Source organism: Triticum dicoccoides, chromosome 5A, assembly GCF_002162155.2.
Source record: "Triticum dicoccoides isolate Atlit2015 ecotype Zavitan chromosome 5A, WEW_v2.0, whole genome shotgun sequence".
Taxonomy (NCBI): Eukaryota; Viridiplantae; Streptophyta; class Magnoliopsida; order Poales; family Poaceae; genus Triticum; species Triticum dicoccoides.
The window spans coordinates 360,119,239-360,135,586 of NC_041388.1; the positions used below are offsets into that span (position 1 = coordinate 360,119,239).

Genomic DNA, 16,348 nt, shown 5'->3' on the forward strand with positions numbered 1-16,348 from the left:
ATAGAGTGCGCCAGGACCCCGGCCAGCCCACGTTACGAAGGGTTCAATGTACATTAAGGCAGGGCGTTACTGGTAATGCTAGTAATAAAGTGCTATGATGACCATAAAAGCTATTTAATGACCGACCGTTAGCGTGCGAGGTGACTTTAGGTCTCCTGGCCGTCGAGTGGTTGGATCTTGGTCGAGTGATCGCTTCTTGGTCGAGTGACTTCGAGTCTATTGAGTGGAACACCTTCAAGTCGATTGAAAGGTGATTTCTTCTAGAGATGTCCTTGGGTAGGGCAGTTAGGACAGGTCCATGACCCTACCCTAGGTACATAGCTTCATCATGATCCAATTGGAGTATGCGTCGTACTCTTTAGGGAGTTCGGCTTCTGTCCATTCGGCTACGAAGTCGGCCAGTACTTGCGACTTAATGGCTCGTCATGGCTTATATGTTATGTCGAACGGGAGGAGCTCAATAGCCCATTTGGCAATCCGGCCCGTGGCATCACGGTTGTTTATTATGTCATTGAATGGTACTTCGGATGCCACCGTGATCGAGCACTCTTGAAAGTAGAGTCGTAATTTCCGGGATGCCATAAACACCACGTATGCTATCTTTTGGTAATGTGGGTACCGTGATTTGCATGGAGTGAGGACGGTGGATACATAATATACCGGCTTTTGAAGCAGGAATTTATGTCCGACCGTCTCTCGTTCGACGACGAGCACTGTGCTTACAACTTGGTGAGTTGCCGCTATATATAATAGCATTGGTTCACCAACAGTTGGCGCGGCCAGGATTGGGTTGGCGGCCAGGATGGCTTTGATTTCATCCAGTCCGGCCGTGGCTGCGTCCGTCCACTCGAAGGGTTCGATGCGCCTAAGAAGGCGATAAAGGGGAAGTGACTTTTCTCCTAATCGGGAGATAAAGCGGCTTAAAGCCTCCATGCATCCAATCAATTTTTGGATTTGCTTGAGGTCAGTTGGGGTAGCCAACTGTGACAGAGCTCGGATTTTAGCCGGATTTGCTTCAATTCCTCTACTGGAGACGATGAAGCCCAGGAGCTTTCCGGCAGGAACGCCGAAGACACATTTTTCGGATTGACCTTAATGTCGTATGTTCGGACATTGGTGAATGTGAGCCTCAAGTCGTCTATTAAAGAGTCAATGTGTCTGGTTTTGATGACCACGTCGTCTACATATGCCTCCACAGTCTTGCCGATCTACTTTTCCAGACATGTCTGGATCATGCGCTGATATGTTGCGCGGGTGTTTTTGAGCCCAAAGGGCATTGTGTTAAAGCAAAAGGGGCCGTATGGTGTTATAAATGCTGTTGCGGCTTGATCAGACTCCGCCATCTTAATCAGGTGGTAACCGGAGTATGCGTCAAGGAAGCACAGTGATTCGTGTCCTGCGGTAGCGTCGATGATTTGATCGATGCGAGGGAGTGGGAAGGGATCCTTTGGGCAAGCCTTGTTAAGGTCTTTGAAGTCGACACATAGGCGCCATGATTTGTCCTTTCTTGGTACCATCACCAGGTTTGCTAGCCAATCCGGATGTTTTATTTCTTTAATGAATCCGGCTTCCAGTAGCTTGGCCAGCTCCTCTCCCATGGCTTGTCGCTTAGGTTCAGAGAAACACCGATGAGTCTGCTTGACCGGCTTGAATCCTTTTAGAATATTAAGGCTATGCTCGGCCAATCTGCGTGGGATTCCTGGCATGTCTGAAGGATGCCAGGCAAATATGTCCCAATTCTCACGCAGAAACTCCCGTAGTGCAGCGTCTACAGCGGGGTCTAGTTGTGCCCCAATGGATGTTGTTTTTGTAGGGTCTGTTGGATGGACTTGGAATTTAAATATTTTGTCTGTTGGTTTAAAGGAGGTGGACTTGGATCTTTTGTCTACTATCACGTCGCCCCTGTCCACCGTGGAGCGCAGCGCTGTTAACTCCTCCGCCACAAGGGCTTCGGATAATTCCTCGAGGGCTAGTGCGGCTGTTTTGTTCTCGGCACGGAGTGCTATGTCCGGATCACTAGCTAGAGTGATAATTCCCTTGGGTCCGGGCATTTTGAGCTTCATGTACCCGTAATGGGGTATGGCTTGAAAAATCGTGAATGCCTCCCTCCCTAGAAGGGCGTGGTATCCACTACTGAATGAGGCCACTTGGAATGTAATTTCTTTGGACCTGTAATTCTCCGGTGTGCCGAATACCACATCAAGTGTGATTTTCCCAGCGTAGCGTGCCTCCCGACTAGGGATGATTCCTCGGAAGGTCGTACTGCTTTGCTCAATACGGTTTTTGTCCATGTCCATCTTTTGGAGAGTTTCCTCATAGATGAGGTTTAATCCGCTGCCGCCATCCATGAGCACCTTACTGAGCTGAAAGTCGTCCACAATTGGACCGAGGACCAAAGCGGCTGGTGCTCGGGCTGTTCGGAATTTAGGTTCGTCACTGACGTTGAAGGTGATAGCCGTGTCGCTCCATGGATTTATTGCTGCCATGTGGCAGACTTCGGCAAGGTCGCGGAGTGCTCGCTTACGCCTATTATTTGAGGCGAATGTCCCGAAGACTGTTAATACTGTGTTGTTATCCGTGGGGAGGTGCTCTGAGGTATTTTGGGTGAGGAGATCCTCACCTCTTTTGGCAACCTGCCGGAGTACCCAACATGCTCTAAGGCTGTGTGTTGATATGGTATCCGTTGTACTATGAATTTTGTAGGGCCCGTTGAGCCATCCCTCCAATACGGTTCCATGCCCTGTACTGGGCTTTTGCTTCTTTGTAATTGGGTCGGGCGACTTATAAGAGTGTGCCCTTTTAGTTCAGACTGGGGGTTTTGTCAAAGCCGGATTATCCCAAAATTGTGTTTGGGTTTTCCAGGCACTCTCCATCGCACAGTATTTCCGTACAATGTCCGCCAAGTCAGCGAAGTGTGCTACGTCACGGCGACTTATGGCATTGAGGACTCCCTTGTCCGTGCAATTGTTGCAAAAGAACGAAATTGCATCTTCCTCGCGGCAGTCCTTCACCTTGTTCATTACAAGGAGGAATCTGGCCCAATAGTGATGTACTGTCTCTTGGGGCGCTTGCCTAATGTGGGAAAGATAGTTTGTATCTGGGTGGGTGGGTGGATTGAAGTCCGGACCTTGACCCAATCTGTGATCCCGGGGCAGGGGAGTTTCCGATCTTGGAAGTTCGGGCTCTAGGATATTGCCATGCGGGTTCGGTATGTGGCCTGATTCTGGATTCAGGGTTAGGGCGGCGTCCTCCCGTGAGCGCGTATCCTGTTCGGAGAGCTCGGGAATCTAGACATAGTTCGTCCTCGAGATAGAGGGAGAATCGCCACATTGCTCCTCCACCACCGCTATTTGATGGGTGACCGGCGAAGAGTTAATCTCCCTTTGGTCGGGTTTAATCCCGATCCGATCGTAGTCCGTAGTGACTCCCAGAGCGGCAATGCGATCCAAGAGCTCATTCAAAGAGGAGAGCTCCATTGGATCCATCTGCTCGGCGAATTTTGAGCCGATGTGGAGGCTATTTTCGATGACCCGAGAGGTCATCATCGGTGCACCGGTCGAGCGGGCGGTCATGACGAAGCCGCCTAGTCGGAGAGTTTGGCCTACAGCCAGGGCTCCCTCAGAGGTGATGTTGTCCTTGACAACAAGGCGAGTCATCTTCCTTATGATGACGACACGGTGGAACTCTCAATGAGAGCACCAATGTCGGTGTCAAAACCGGCGGATCTCGGGTAGGGGGTCCTGAGCTGTGCGCCTAAGGCGGATGGTAACAGGAGGCAGGGGACACGATGTTATACCCAGGTTCGGGCCCTCTCGATGGAGGTAATACCCTACGTCCTGCTTGATTGTTCTTGATGATATGAGTATTACAATAGTTGATCTACCACGAGATCAGAGAGGCTAAGCCCTAGAAGCTAGCCTATGGTATGATTGTATGTTGTCCTACGGACTAAAACCCTCCGGTTTATATAGACACCGGAGGGGGCTAGGGTTACACAAGGTCGGTTACAAAGGAGGAGATATACATATCCATATTGCCTAGCTTGCCTTTCACACCAAGTAAAGTCCCATCCGGACACGAGACGAAGTCTTCAATCTTGTATCTTTATAGTCCAACAATCCGGCAAAGGATATAGTCTAGCTGTTCGGAGACCCCCTAATCCAGGACTCCCTCATAGACACTCCAAACTCCTCTGAGGCCACCTTACGAATGCAAATCGCCATCTTCATCCACACATTGTCCGCATCCCCTCCTTCCTCCCAAGGGCCCTCCTTAATGACCCTCTTCATGAACGCCTGAGCTACCTCCCCCTTGAGCTTCCACCATTTCGTTCTAGCGACTTTGGCACGCTTATCCCACTAGACACGAATCCGAAAGCGGAAGTTAGCAACCATCAGCTTATGCTGAGTTACAACACCCTCTCGAGGTATCACCTTACAGTCTAGGCATGCACGTCTATGTTCTCTTCTCGAGAGGATGAAATCAATCTGGCTAGAGTGTTGCCCACTACTAAAAGTCACCAAATGTGATTCTCTCTTTCTAAATAGGGTGTTAGCTACAATCATGTGGCAGGATGATGAAGATAAAAAGAAAAGTCACTTAGTTAACTAGAAAACCCGCTGTAAACCTAAAGATCATGGGGGGTTGGGGGTCCTTAATTTGGATATCATGGATAAAGCATTGCTAGGTAAGTGCTTTCGAAAACTAGGAACTAAACTTGGGCTTTAACAATTTGTTTTGTTGAATAAATATGTCCCTAGTGGGTGTATTTCTAAAACTAAACCTAAGGTGGGGATTCACAATTCTGGTCTAGCATTCGGAAAGTTAAATAGAATCTTTATCAATTCTGCAAGAGAAGTTTGGGAGATGGTTAGAATACAAGAGTTTTGGGAAGATTGGTGGATAGATGAAAAACCTTTAAAATTCGACGTTTTTGATATAGCTTACCACTCTTGTCAAGTGGTAAAAACCTTTAAAATTAGCTTGCCCTAGACTATATTTTTAAGCTTTGATCATGACATTACTGTTGCTAAAGCCTTGTAGAAAGGCTGGGGGGTCAGGTTCGGGAGAACTATATATGGGGATACTCTAGAGCTTTGGAATAGTTTGAAACTTAGATGTGAAGAGGTAGAAATGGGATCTAGTAAAGATAAGATAAATTGGTTGTTAATAGTTGATGGATTTTTTTGCCAAGTCTTTATAAGGCAAAGTAGTTGAATCTAATTGCAACTTCCCTCAAAAGTTTTTATGGAAGGTCAAAGTACCGGCTAAGAGAAAGTTTTTCTCTGTCTTAAGGCTAGCAAAAGCATTCACACCAAAGATACTCTCTTAAGGATAGGATGGATTGGTAGTAAAATGTGTGTCTTTTCTCGTAAAGAGGAGACAATTGATCATCAGTTATTCCAATTCTTTGGTGTTGGTTTTGACCTGGAGCTTGCAGAAATGTGCTTTAGTCTAAGTTCTACTCCTACTACACTTGGTGATTACTTTGGGAACTGGATTAGAAGTTTACCAAAGATATAGAAAAAGCTAATGTTGGAGGTGTAGAAATGATGTCATTTTTAGAAAGAAAAAAACTTACCAATGATCATATGATCCTCATAAAGTTGATTTGCTATTGGATTATTGGATGGTCTATTTTGTGGATAAAGGAGGAAAACAGAGGGGTGCTGGTGGTAGGAGCAAAACTACTCAAGCTGGTAGCAAATGAAGTATATAGATCGTCACAAGGTTGGAGGCGCGGTGTCCTGAAATTGGTGGCAAAGTGTTGAAGCTTACAACACTAGCGATTACTGCTTCATTTCTTCCACCTGTGAGGAGTTGTTGATTGTCCTCTTTTAGCAATCTTTCTTGTTCTTTTTTTTTGCCGTTGATGTAGTTATGCACCTAGTTATGCTAGCTTGTTTAGTTGGTTTCTCAGCTCCTTCATGATGGGGTTGTGGAAGAAGTTTGGTCATGTTTATTTGTTGTTCTAGTTCTTGTGGTGCTAGAGACTGCTTATATGTGAGTAGCTCCTTCTTTTAGAGTTTGGTGATTAGGTCGCTTTGCTGGGTGCTTGGAGCACTATGTTGATCCTTATTAGAAGCTCAGTAGATGTTATATTATGGTGGTAGTCTATATTAGGTGGACCTTTTGGTTTCTATTGATAGAAATCAAAGGGGGCGAGCCCTCTTTTATAATAATAAAGAAGGCTTTCGATCGGTGGGTTGCTATATTAACCAATTCCCTAGCAAAATATAGGTTATAGACGGAAAAACAGCAACCCGGTTTTGGGTAAGCTGTTTGAGCAATTTTTTGGGCCAAAACCCTAATTTTTCAGTTTGTAGGTATTTGGCTCATTTTTAGGATTGTTGCTGGAGATGCTTCGAGGGCATCAATTTTTTAAGACCTTTTAGGGATTTGACAAAAGGATGTAATATAAGTTTAGAGGGTCTAAAACTAAAGTAATAAGGATCAAATGATCACCTTTGGAAATTTGCTTCAAGCACCAACTTGAAAGAAACTTACAAGCTTCTAAGAACACTAAGGTGTTCGGGTGTGGTGGCGCAAGCAAGCTTGGTAGGCCGAGGTACATTTGAGGGAAAGAGGTGATGGAGCATCTTAGGGTGGTTGCGATCACGTCAGAGGTTTGGGATATCAATCTAAAATGGAGCAATATTGATCACACAATTACTAATTTGGTCATCAGGCCAAAAAGACCTTGTCCAAGGAGGAGGTGAGAAAAGAGAGGTTGAAGTCATCTAAGCCAGGACTCAACAAACGATTCATGCAGAATAAGGTAAGTCAAAAAGGGAAGGAGGTTGCTTGCATCGTAAAGATAAATTTCAATTGCAAGAACAAATGAAGACAAGGAGATCACGAAAAGAATCTTATAGGATGATGATTGTGAAGGCAATAACCAATGCCATTGGATTGAATAACCAGTGTACGTTTTCTTTTTGCTTTCAAACCAAATCCAAGGCAAGGTAAAATCTTGAATTTTCCTCGCCATCAATAGCATAACAACACTTCGCCATGGTTCTTCAGGTAAGTTTTTGGAGTGCAGATCATCATTCATAATAAGGGCCTCTTTTATTCACAGGATTTTGAAAATGTAGGAATAGGAAAAGTATAGAATTGCAGTGGCATGTCAACTTGAATCCTATAGGATTAGGAAAGAGTCTTGATGCCACATGAAAAACAAAGGAATTGTAAAAAGAGGTTACAGTGGATGTTAGATTTTCTATGAAATATAGTACAAAAGATTTCATAGGATAAATTCCTATGAAATCCAATCCTATGAATCAAAGGGCCGACATAGGAAAAAAATCCTAAGGATTTCAATTCTTCAAAAATGCTAAAGAATTCCTTTGAATCAAAGGAGCCCTAAAAGATAGAAGATCTTGGCGGAAATGGATGCCAAAAGAGGGACAATCTCCACCGGGCACGCACCTAGTGAGAGGGAAACGAGTGCAGATCATCATTCATAACAAAAGATAAAAGATCTTGGCAGAAATGGAGGCCAAAAGAGGGACAATCTCCGCCGGACACGCGCCTAGTGAGAGGAAAACGAGGGGAACGGCGCATCCCAATCTCATCGACAGCACGGGAACACTAGGCAAGCAATCAGCAAGCAACAAAATACTAACTACATCGCCATCAAAACCAAGTGCAACATGCCAACATCAGAAGCACTATCAACTGCAACATTTCACCATCAGACGCATCTATCGACAGCTATATGCAAACTTGCAACCAGATTAGCTTGCAACGATCAGTGCAATCCCAAGTATGATGTACTACGGAACATGGTGAGCAATTATGCTATATACGCAAAGTAGATTATCAGATAATTCCAAAGCGACAACTGTTATGAACGCTATTCCTATATGCAGAAGTAGATTGGCAGTTAATTCATTGCTACAATGCTAAACATGAAGCACGTATACCTAATAGGCGAGTGTTTATACAATAGACTATTATCCATCTTCTATAGAGTAGAACACTGGCCAGTACAAGCATTTTTTATCTCCGACTAAACCAAAATTCAGACTAGCCACCATGCTATGTAAATATGTTATGTAACTAAAAATGTGCTAGTATGATATGTTATGTAACTAAAAATGTTACATTTTACTAGGAGTCTAGGATGCATCTGTAAATAATATGTTATGTAACTAAAAATGTGCTAGTATGATGCATGTATACCTGGAAGTGAGCTATATATTATACATTTTACTAAACAGAACAGAGCAGTAAACATCAACGTCCAACCACTACAATCAAACTTTCTCCGACATACGGAAGCACAATTCAACACTAAGTGACAATGCAAGCTGCAGCGCACGATCAAGAACAGGCCAGGCGGACAGCAACCAAGTACACAACAACAGGACAAACATCTTCATCATAATGCGGAAGCAACAGAGATGGCCATAAAAAAAATTGAACATGTTCACTCACAGCAGCACAGTCAACTACTACAACCGAAGCTAAAAACATCCATCCATCCATTGTGCACACTCATCTCGATTAGGTTACAGCACATACTGAGCAACTAAGCCGACGGAACAATTAGTACGGAGCACAAATCGAAGAAGCACGGTCACACCTAGGAGCTTACCACCGTCGCAACCACAGCGAGATACACAGACCGGAAGGCATCAGCACGCAGGCCTCACACCGCCACCTTGCGTGGGCGCCCACGGCCACGCTTGGCAGGAGCGGAGCCGGACCCGGGGGCCGGAGAGGCGGCCTCCGTGGCGACCTTGACCTTCTTGGCCGAGGAGGGACCCGGCGGGCGGCCGCGGCCCCGGGGCATGCCGGTGGTGGCCTTGGCGACGGCCTCCTTGACGGCGTCGGCCATGGGGTCCTTGACCTTGGGCGGGCGGCCCCGGCCGCGCTTGGGCGTGTTGGGGTCCTTGGGCGCCGCCTTGGGCTTGGGCGGCGCGTTGGGGTCCTTGGGCGGGCGGCCGCGGCCGCGCTTTGCCGGGGTGGCGGAGGGAGCGTCGGCCTTGAGGTAGTTGTTCTTGACGAAGGCGAGCTTGCCGGCCTCCTTCATGCTGGCGAGGTTGGCCGTGAGGAGGGAGGCGTGCGCGGAGGGGAGGCCCTCGTACTTCTCCTCGATGTAGCTGGAGATGGCCGACTTGCTCGAGCCGTTCTTGTCGCCCAGCGCCTCGATCGCCGCGATAATCATCTGCGAGGAGAAGCAGAGGCTCTCAGGCCGCGGCCGGCAAGGAGAAGGATCTAGTACCAAACATGGAAATGATGCGCCGCCGACGAATCTACGGCGGAAGGCACTGAAGCAGAGCGTCAAAACTGGGAGAAACTCACCTCGGGGTAGGGCGGGATGTCACCGGACTTGGGGGACCCGTCGTTGGCCATGGCAGCGACGGCGGCTACAGCCCACGGCGGTGGAACCGAGCGGTCGGGCTACAGTGCGGGCGCTGAGGAGGGAGCGGGCTGCGGGGAGGGGGAAATTTTCGGATTTGGATCGGGGGAGGAGGCGAGAACGGCGGGGGCAGTAGATAAGAAATGGGCGAGCTGTGCCGCGTGTGCCAGAGGCAGCAGGCCTATGACCTAGGGTTTCCGCGCGCGGTCACCGACGTGTGGGCCGCGTAGGTTAGTGTCCAGGGCCCGGGACCACCTGGCGGTGGGGCACCCGGAGCGTGTCAGACGAATCTGCAGTTCCAGCCGATATAAATGCAGCTTTCCTATTTTGAACGCCTTTATCGATGTGCGGTGGACGGAGACCCGTGCGTGACGTGCACGGACGGCGGGGATGGCGAGGTGGGGGATCCGAGGGCGGAGAGGGGAGAAGCAACGGGTGTGTGCACGCGGATCGGTGACGTGGCGGGGGGTCGGGGGCGGGGCGAGGGAACGCTCCTGAAACGCTTTTGCTGGACTTGTCGTCTCCTGCGCGGGGAGCGGGAGCGGGAGCGGCCTCGCGTTTTGGGTCCGGGAAATGACCGTCCTGCCCCCCTACGGGCGGGCTGTCCATATAAACAATACAGGATACAGTATTTTTTTTTATTTTACAGATATAGAATTCGGCCCTTTGTCGGGCTCGGGCCTCCGCGGGTCTGATCCACTTTTTTACCGAATGGTGCCTCGTAAGCCTACGGCCACGCACAGATTTCAACGCAGTGACCTGTTCATCAGAGTCCTACCCTGGCCGGTGTTCGAATTTTTCTGGATATTTTTTTGCATTCCGGCGTGCGTTTAGTGAGAGACGACATTTAGAGCAATTTTAATGGGGCGACCCATTTCATCTGCTGGCATCTGTTCAGGTCGGCGCGGACATAAAAGGCGGTCCAACGCGCCGACTCAAACGGACGCGCGTCCGTTTGGCGTCCGTATGGCGACTCATTCCCGGTCCAATTTTGAGTCGGATTTGCGTCGGCACGGACACGAGACGGATGCGTGCGCGCCTACTCCTCTCCCCGGGCCCGCCGGTCGGTGGCAGCCACCACCATTTCCCCTCATTTACCCCAAAAACCCTCCCGCCCTCGTGCGTTCCCGTCCCCACACCCGCCATGGACGACGACCTCAACCTCGACGCCGCCGCCGGCCTCGCCTCCCTCGCCTCGTCCGGCATGACCGCCCTCTCCGGCAAAGGCAAGCCTCGTGCCCCGTGCAAGACCACCGTCGTGCCCAAGCCAAAGAAGGCGCTGACGCCCGAACAGCGGGCAAGGGAGTCGGCCAAGAGGAAGGGTCGGAGGCACGCCGTCGAGGCAAGGGATGAAGCCGTGGCGGATGTTGCCGTCGCCGCTGCCGCGCAGCAGGAGGTCACCAACTGTGACCCCCGGATAATTAAGCTACAGTGATCCCACGCTAATGGTGCCACGTCACCATGGTTACTGTTGCTAATCTCGATTTAGTTCGAAACCGATTCGAATTCAATTTCAAAATCTAACAAACAATAAAAGTTTTCAAATATTAAAACTAAAATGTTTAGTGTGAGTGAAATAATGCACAGGTAATTATGGTGTAGAAATCAAACTTTTATAAAATGTTTGAATACTTAAACATGAACAAAACAGTAGCTAAAACAATTATTTGAATGCCTTTGGTATTTTGTAAAATGCTAAACTATTTTATTTCAGGATAAAAGTTTTTTTTGTGACATTGGATTGTGTTGAAACACTAATTTAGGAATTTGTTTTGTGATTTATAAAAAAGGAATACCAGAATAAAATAAAAACAAAAAAAGAAGTAAATAGAAAACAGAACAAACAAAAAAAGGGAAAAGAACCCCCCCCCCATAACCCCCGAAACCCTAGTATGGACCGCACTACCCCCACTCCTCCCGTTCGATCCCATCCTCCCTCCTCGCGCCGCCAGGAGGAGACACAGAGAGGAGCGAGAACCCCCGCAGTCCCCCGCACGCGCCCTTGCCTCGGGCCACGTCACCGGCGCCCGACGCCCTCCCTCCCCTATGGCCGCGCTCCCCGCCCGCGTTGGCCGCACCGGCTCGCTGGCAACCGCCCATCGCCGCCTCTCCACGTCCAAGAGCTCTCCAGGGATCATCTTCATCGACCGCAACCACCGAACCTAGCCGGGATGCCGCACCGTCGTCGCCTTCTTCATTTCTCCCCCGACTGGATCCGCCATGGCTGACCGGCGATCTGCATCGCCCTGAACCGCTCCGGCTCCACCGAGTCCCCCACGAGCTTCAATGTGAGCTCCCACCTGCTTCCCCTCTCTCCCGCGTGAATCAACCACAGAGGCATCGTCCCCTGCGAGCCCCAAAGCTATCGTCCGCCATGGCCGATGAATGCATCGCTGCCGTGCTCCCCGCTGCGTTCCGTTGGTGTGCGCGAGCTCTAGGAGCTGTACAGATGTTGCCTGGTTCTCCTCTTGTTTCACCGGATCCATCGAGCTCTTGTTCAGCTGCCGCTAGACCTCGTCGTCGGCGTCCATCCCGGCACCTCCAGCACCAACCACTAGCCCTACTCGATGCGCGCCAACACGCTCGTCCTACTGATGTTCGTGGGTGACCAAATGGTCGCCAGAACGCAACTCTGGTGAGCCTCCGTCGTGTACTGTGGCTGCCGGCGGCTAAACGCCGATGCGCTAGCATGGCACCATTAACTCAGCTCCAAATGGCGCCCTGTGTCCCTGACCAACGGGACCCACACCTAATTAATCATGGGCATAATTAACAGACTAGTTAAAGTAATCCTGATAGCCACTGACGGGCCATGCTACTGCAACGATTAGGTTTAACTCTAATAAAATTTGTTAGTAATTTGACCCACTGACCACTAGGCCCCACCCTGACTAATTAAGTTAATTAGTTTAAATAAACTCTTTTAATATTGCCACTGCCTATGACATATGGGCCCCACGCCCCCATTTAAAAGAAGAGAGTTAGAAAATTAATTAGAAAATATTAATTAATTAATTAGATAATTAATTAACTTAACTAAATCTGCTAAATTAATATAATGGCTTAATTAAACTAATAAACCTACTTAGTTAGTCTAAGACAATGACGAATGGGGCCCACACGTCAGTTGACCAGTCAACACCTATGTTGACTGCTGACATCGTGCTGACGTCATGATGACGTCAGCAAACCCTGTTCGGGATAATGTTGAATTAAAATATTTAAATTAATCCTAAAATGATTTAAATCTTTTAAAATTAATATAAAATAAACCGTAACTTGGATGGAAAAACTTTTACATGAAAGTTGCTCAGAACGACGAGACGATTCTGGATACGCAACCCGTTCGTCCGCCACACCCCCCTAACCTATCGAACTCGCAACTTTCCCCTTCCGGCTCCTCTTCCAGGAAACGCGAAACACCGGGGATAATTTCCTGGATGTTTCCCCCCTTCACCGGTATCACCTCATACCGCGTTAGGACACCTCTAGCACCGAAACTTGTCATGTCATGCATCGCTATGCATCTGCTTGCTTAAATATTTATTGTTTCTTCCCCCTCTTCTCTCGCTAGACACCGAGAGCGACGCCGCTGCTACCCAGTATGACTACGGAGTTGACAACCCCTCTCTCTTGCCAGAGCAACCAGGCAAGCCCCCCCTTTGATCACCAGATATCGCCTATTCTTATCTCTACTGCTTGCATTAGAGTAGTGTAGCATGTTACTGCTTTTCGTTAATCCTATTCTGATGCATATCCTGTCCTTGCTACTACTGTTGTTACCTTTACCTGCTATCCTAATGCTTAGTATAGGATGCTAGTGTTCCATCAGTGGCCCTACACTCTTGTTCGTCTGCCATGCTATCTACTGGGCCGTGATCACTTCGGGAGGTGATCACGGGCATTTACAATATACTTTACACAGCAGGTGATCACGGGCATTTACAAAAGAATAGTGAGAAGTGAATTATTATGAGGTGCACCGGTATGAGAAGGCATTGAAATGAGGAAAGGGTAAGATCAACAAAGCCTGACTTGAAACCACCAGAGAAGATAAAAGAAATGAAGAATGATGAACTAGAAGCTCCGTTAGTATCTTCATGAGAATCACCGGATAAGAATATTGATAGAAAAAGAATGGAGAGGCTTCACATCAATAAGATGGATACTCGATTAAGAAATCTGAGTCCTTCACAAAAAAAGGTGGGTGGGTGGGAAAACAAATGCAACTTGAGATGGATGAAACGAACACCATAGAGAAAGCTGAGATTGAAACTTGAGGATGTTGCAATGATCGGATCCATTTGAAGAGAAGCAAGCCGGTTAAAAGGGATTGACGAAAACAATCTTGATTATCAAGAAGGATTGGTATCCACATCGGAGTATGAGAACACCATTTGGGACAGGTATGGAATCCACATTTGACTTCGAAGCAACTCGAATACCACAACTCAAAACAAAACAAAGGATTGGCTTGCAAAATAAGCCGGAACAAACATATGATAGAGATTTCGTCCGAAGTTTTCGTGGTGGGGCCTACACGGGCTCGATTGTACAACACCATCATGTACAAGGCAGTGCACATGACATATGAAGCGTCCCTGAGTCGGCATAGCCAAGGACTCTTTAAGACACAACGAGACCACTGTAAAACCAACCGTGGATAGGCGGACCACTAGACGTCGAACCCCAATTTCAAATGATACATCTGTCGGAAAGATATCCTACGAGCTACTTGAATTCCCACCTATGAAACTCCCGAACCTTTCCGGTTATGCAATCAGGTGTTGGGGATACAGGGGAAGCATAATATCTCACCCAAATCTAGCAAATCCTACATCCAGCCGTATCCATCCTTCAACACATAACCGAGAAAAACTTCGGAAACCATCTACCTCAACCTTCGAAAATCATCCGTCATACAAGTTATGGCGATACTCCCGAACTCCCGCCCCAGTACTGGGTGGCGTCGAGGTTATCTCACCAACGAACTGCATAAAAGAGATTTTCGATGTCGGCGAACTAAACTCAGGTATTCCAGAACCGCAACGATAAAATTATGACGACAACACCTTAGAGCTCAACTCCCCGGGACACTGCCACAAAACCCCTGACAGGAGGCACCAAGACAATGTTCTCGTCACAAAACCATCGAAACGATTCCAAGATACCCGCGTGATCCTAAATTTTTTTTAGTGAAATTTGAGAAGAGAAGAGTCAAAACTCTACGTCAGGATGCCTTACCAGAGCGATGAAGAGACTGGGGAGTGAAAGGAATTTCCTAAACTCTCTGATATATAATTCCTAAACGACTCAAAACATTTTTCTAGACACAACTCGGCCGCTAAAAACGATCAAGCAATGGGGCTCCTAAGGTCGGGAAGGCTCTGATTACCAACTTGTAACGCCCTCGATGCGGCTATATCTCCCACGTGTCGAAGCACGACTTAGAGGCATAACCGCATTGAAAGCAATGTCGCAAATGAGGTAATCTTCACACAACCCATGCAATACATAAGGGAAAGAGATACATAGTTGGCTTACAATCGCCACTTCACACAAATACATGAATAAAGCATTACATCATCCAAATACAATCAAGGTCCGACTACGGAACCAAAATAAAAGAAGACTACCCCAAAAGCTACACAGATCCCCTATCGTCCCGACTGGGCTCCACTACTGATCAACTAGAACAAAACAACACAAAGGACAAGATCTTCATCGAGCCCCTCCTGAGCTTGGTTGCGTCACCTGCTCGGTAACATCGGCACCTGCAAACTGGTTTTGGAAGTATCTGTGAGCCACAGGGACTTAGCAATCTCGCACCCTCGCGATCAAGACTATTTAAGCTTATGGGTAAGGTAAAGGTATGAGGTGGAGCTGCAGCAAGCGACTAGCATATATGGTGTTTAACATACGCAAATGAGAGCGAGAAGAGAAGGCAAAAGCACGGTCGAACAACTATGATCAAGAAGTGATCCTAGAACAACCTACGTCAAGCATTACTCCAACACCGTGTTCACTTCCCGGACTCCGCCGGAAAGAGACCATCACGGTTACACACGCGGTTGATGCATTTTAATTAAGTTAAGGATCAAGTTATCTACAACCGGACATTAACAAATTCCCATCTGCCCATAACCGCGGGCACGACTTTCGAAAGTTCAAAACCCCGCAGGGGAGTCCCAACTTAGCCCATGACAAGCTCTCACGGTCAACGAAGGAATAGACCTCCTCCCGAGACATTCCGATCAGACTCGGTATCCCGGTTCTACAAGACATCCTCGACAATGGTAAAACAAGTCCAGCAAGACCACCCGCTGTGCCGACAAATCCCGATAGGAGCTGCACATATCTCGTTCTCAGGGCACACCAGATAAGCTAAGCGTACAGGAGCCGACATAACCCTAGTTGCCAAGGGATGGCCCTGCACGGTGCTCTGGGTTGGACCAACACTCAGAGGAGCACTGGTCCGGGGGTTTAAAATAAGATGACCCTTGGGCTGGCCTAACCCAAGGGAAAAGAGGCTAGGTGGCAAATGGTAAAACCAATGTTGGGCCTTGCTGGAGGAGTTTTATTCAAAGCGATCTGTCAAGGGGTTCCCATTATAACCCAATCGCGTAAGGAACGCAAAATCCGGGAACATAACACCGATATGACGGAAACTAGGGCAGCAAGAGTGGAACAAAACACCAGGCATAAGGCCGAGCCTTCCACCCTTTACCAAGTATATAGATGCATTAATTAAATAAGGTATATTGTGATATCCCAACAAGTAAACATGTTTCAACAAGGAACAACATCTCCATGTTCCAACAAGGAACAAACTTCAATCTTCACCTGCAACTAACAATGCTATAAGAGGGGTTGAGCAAAGCGGGAACATAGCCAAACAACAATTTGCTAGGGCAAGGTGGGTTAGAGGCTTGGTTCAACAATATGGGAGGCATGATAAGCAAGTGGTAGGTATCACAG

The 16,348-nt window shown here is 47.9% G+C and overlaps 1 protein-coding gene across 1 annotated transcript; it reads right to left on the bottom strand.

Annotated features, from left to right (window-relative positions):
• Positions 1-8,359: 8,359 nt before the first annotated feature.
• Positions 8,360-9,510, bottom strand: LOC119301515 (HMG-Y-related protein A-like). The gene is made up of 2 exons (XM_037578492.1): positions 9,313-9,510; positions 8,360-9,175 (listed from the first exon to the last, which is right to left on the bottom strand). Exons 1-2 carry the CDS (start codon positions 9,361-9,363, stop codon positions 8,657-8,659), a joined length of 570 nt encoding a protein of 189 aa, XP_037434389.1. The 5' UTR covers positions 9,364-9,510; the 3' UTR covers positions 8,360-8,656.
• Positions 9,511-16,348: the final 6,838 nt, after the last annotated feature.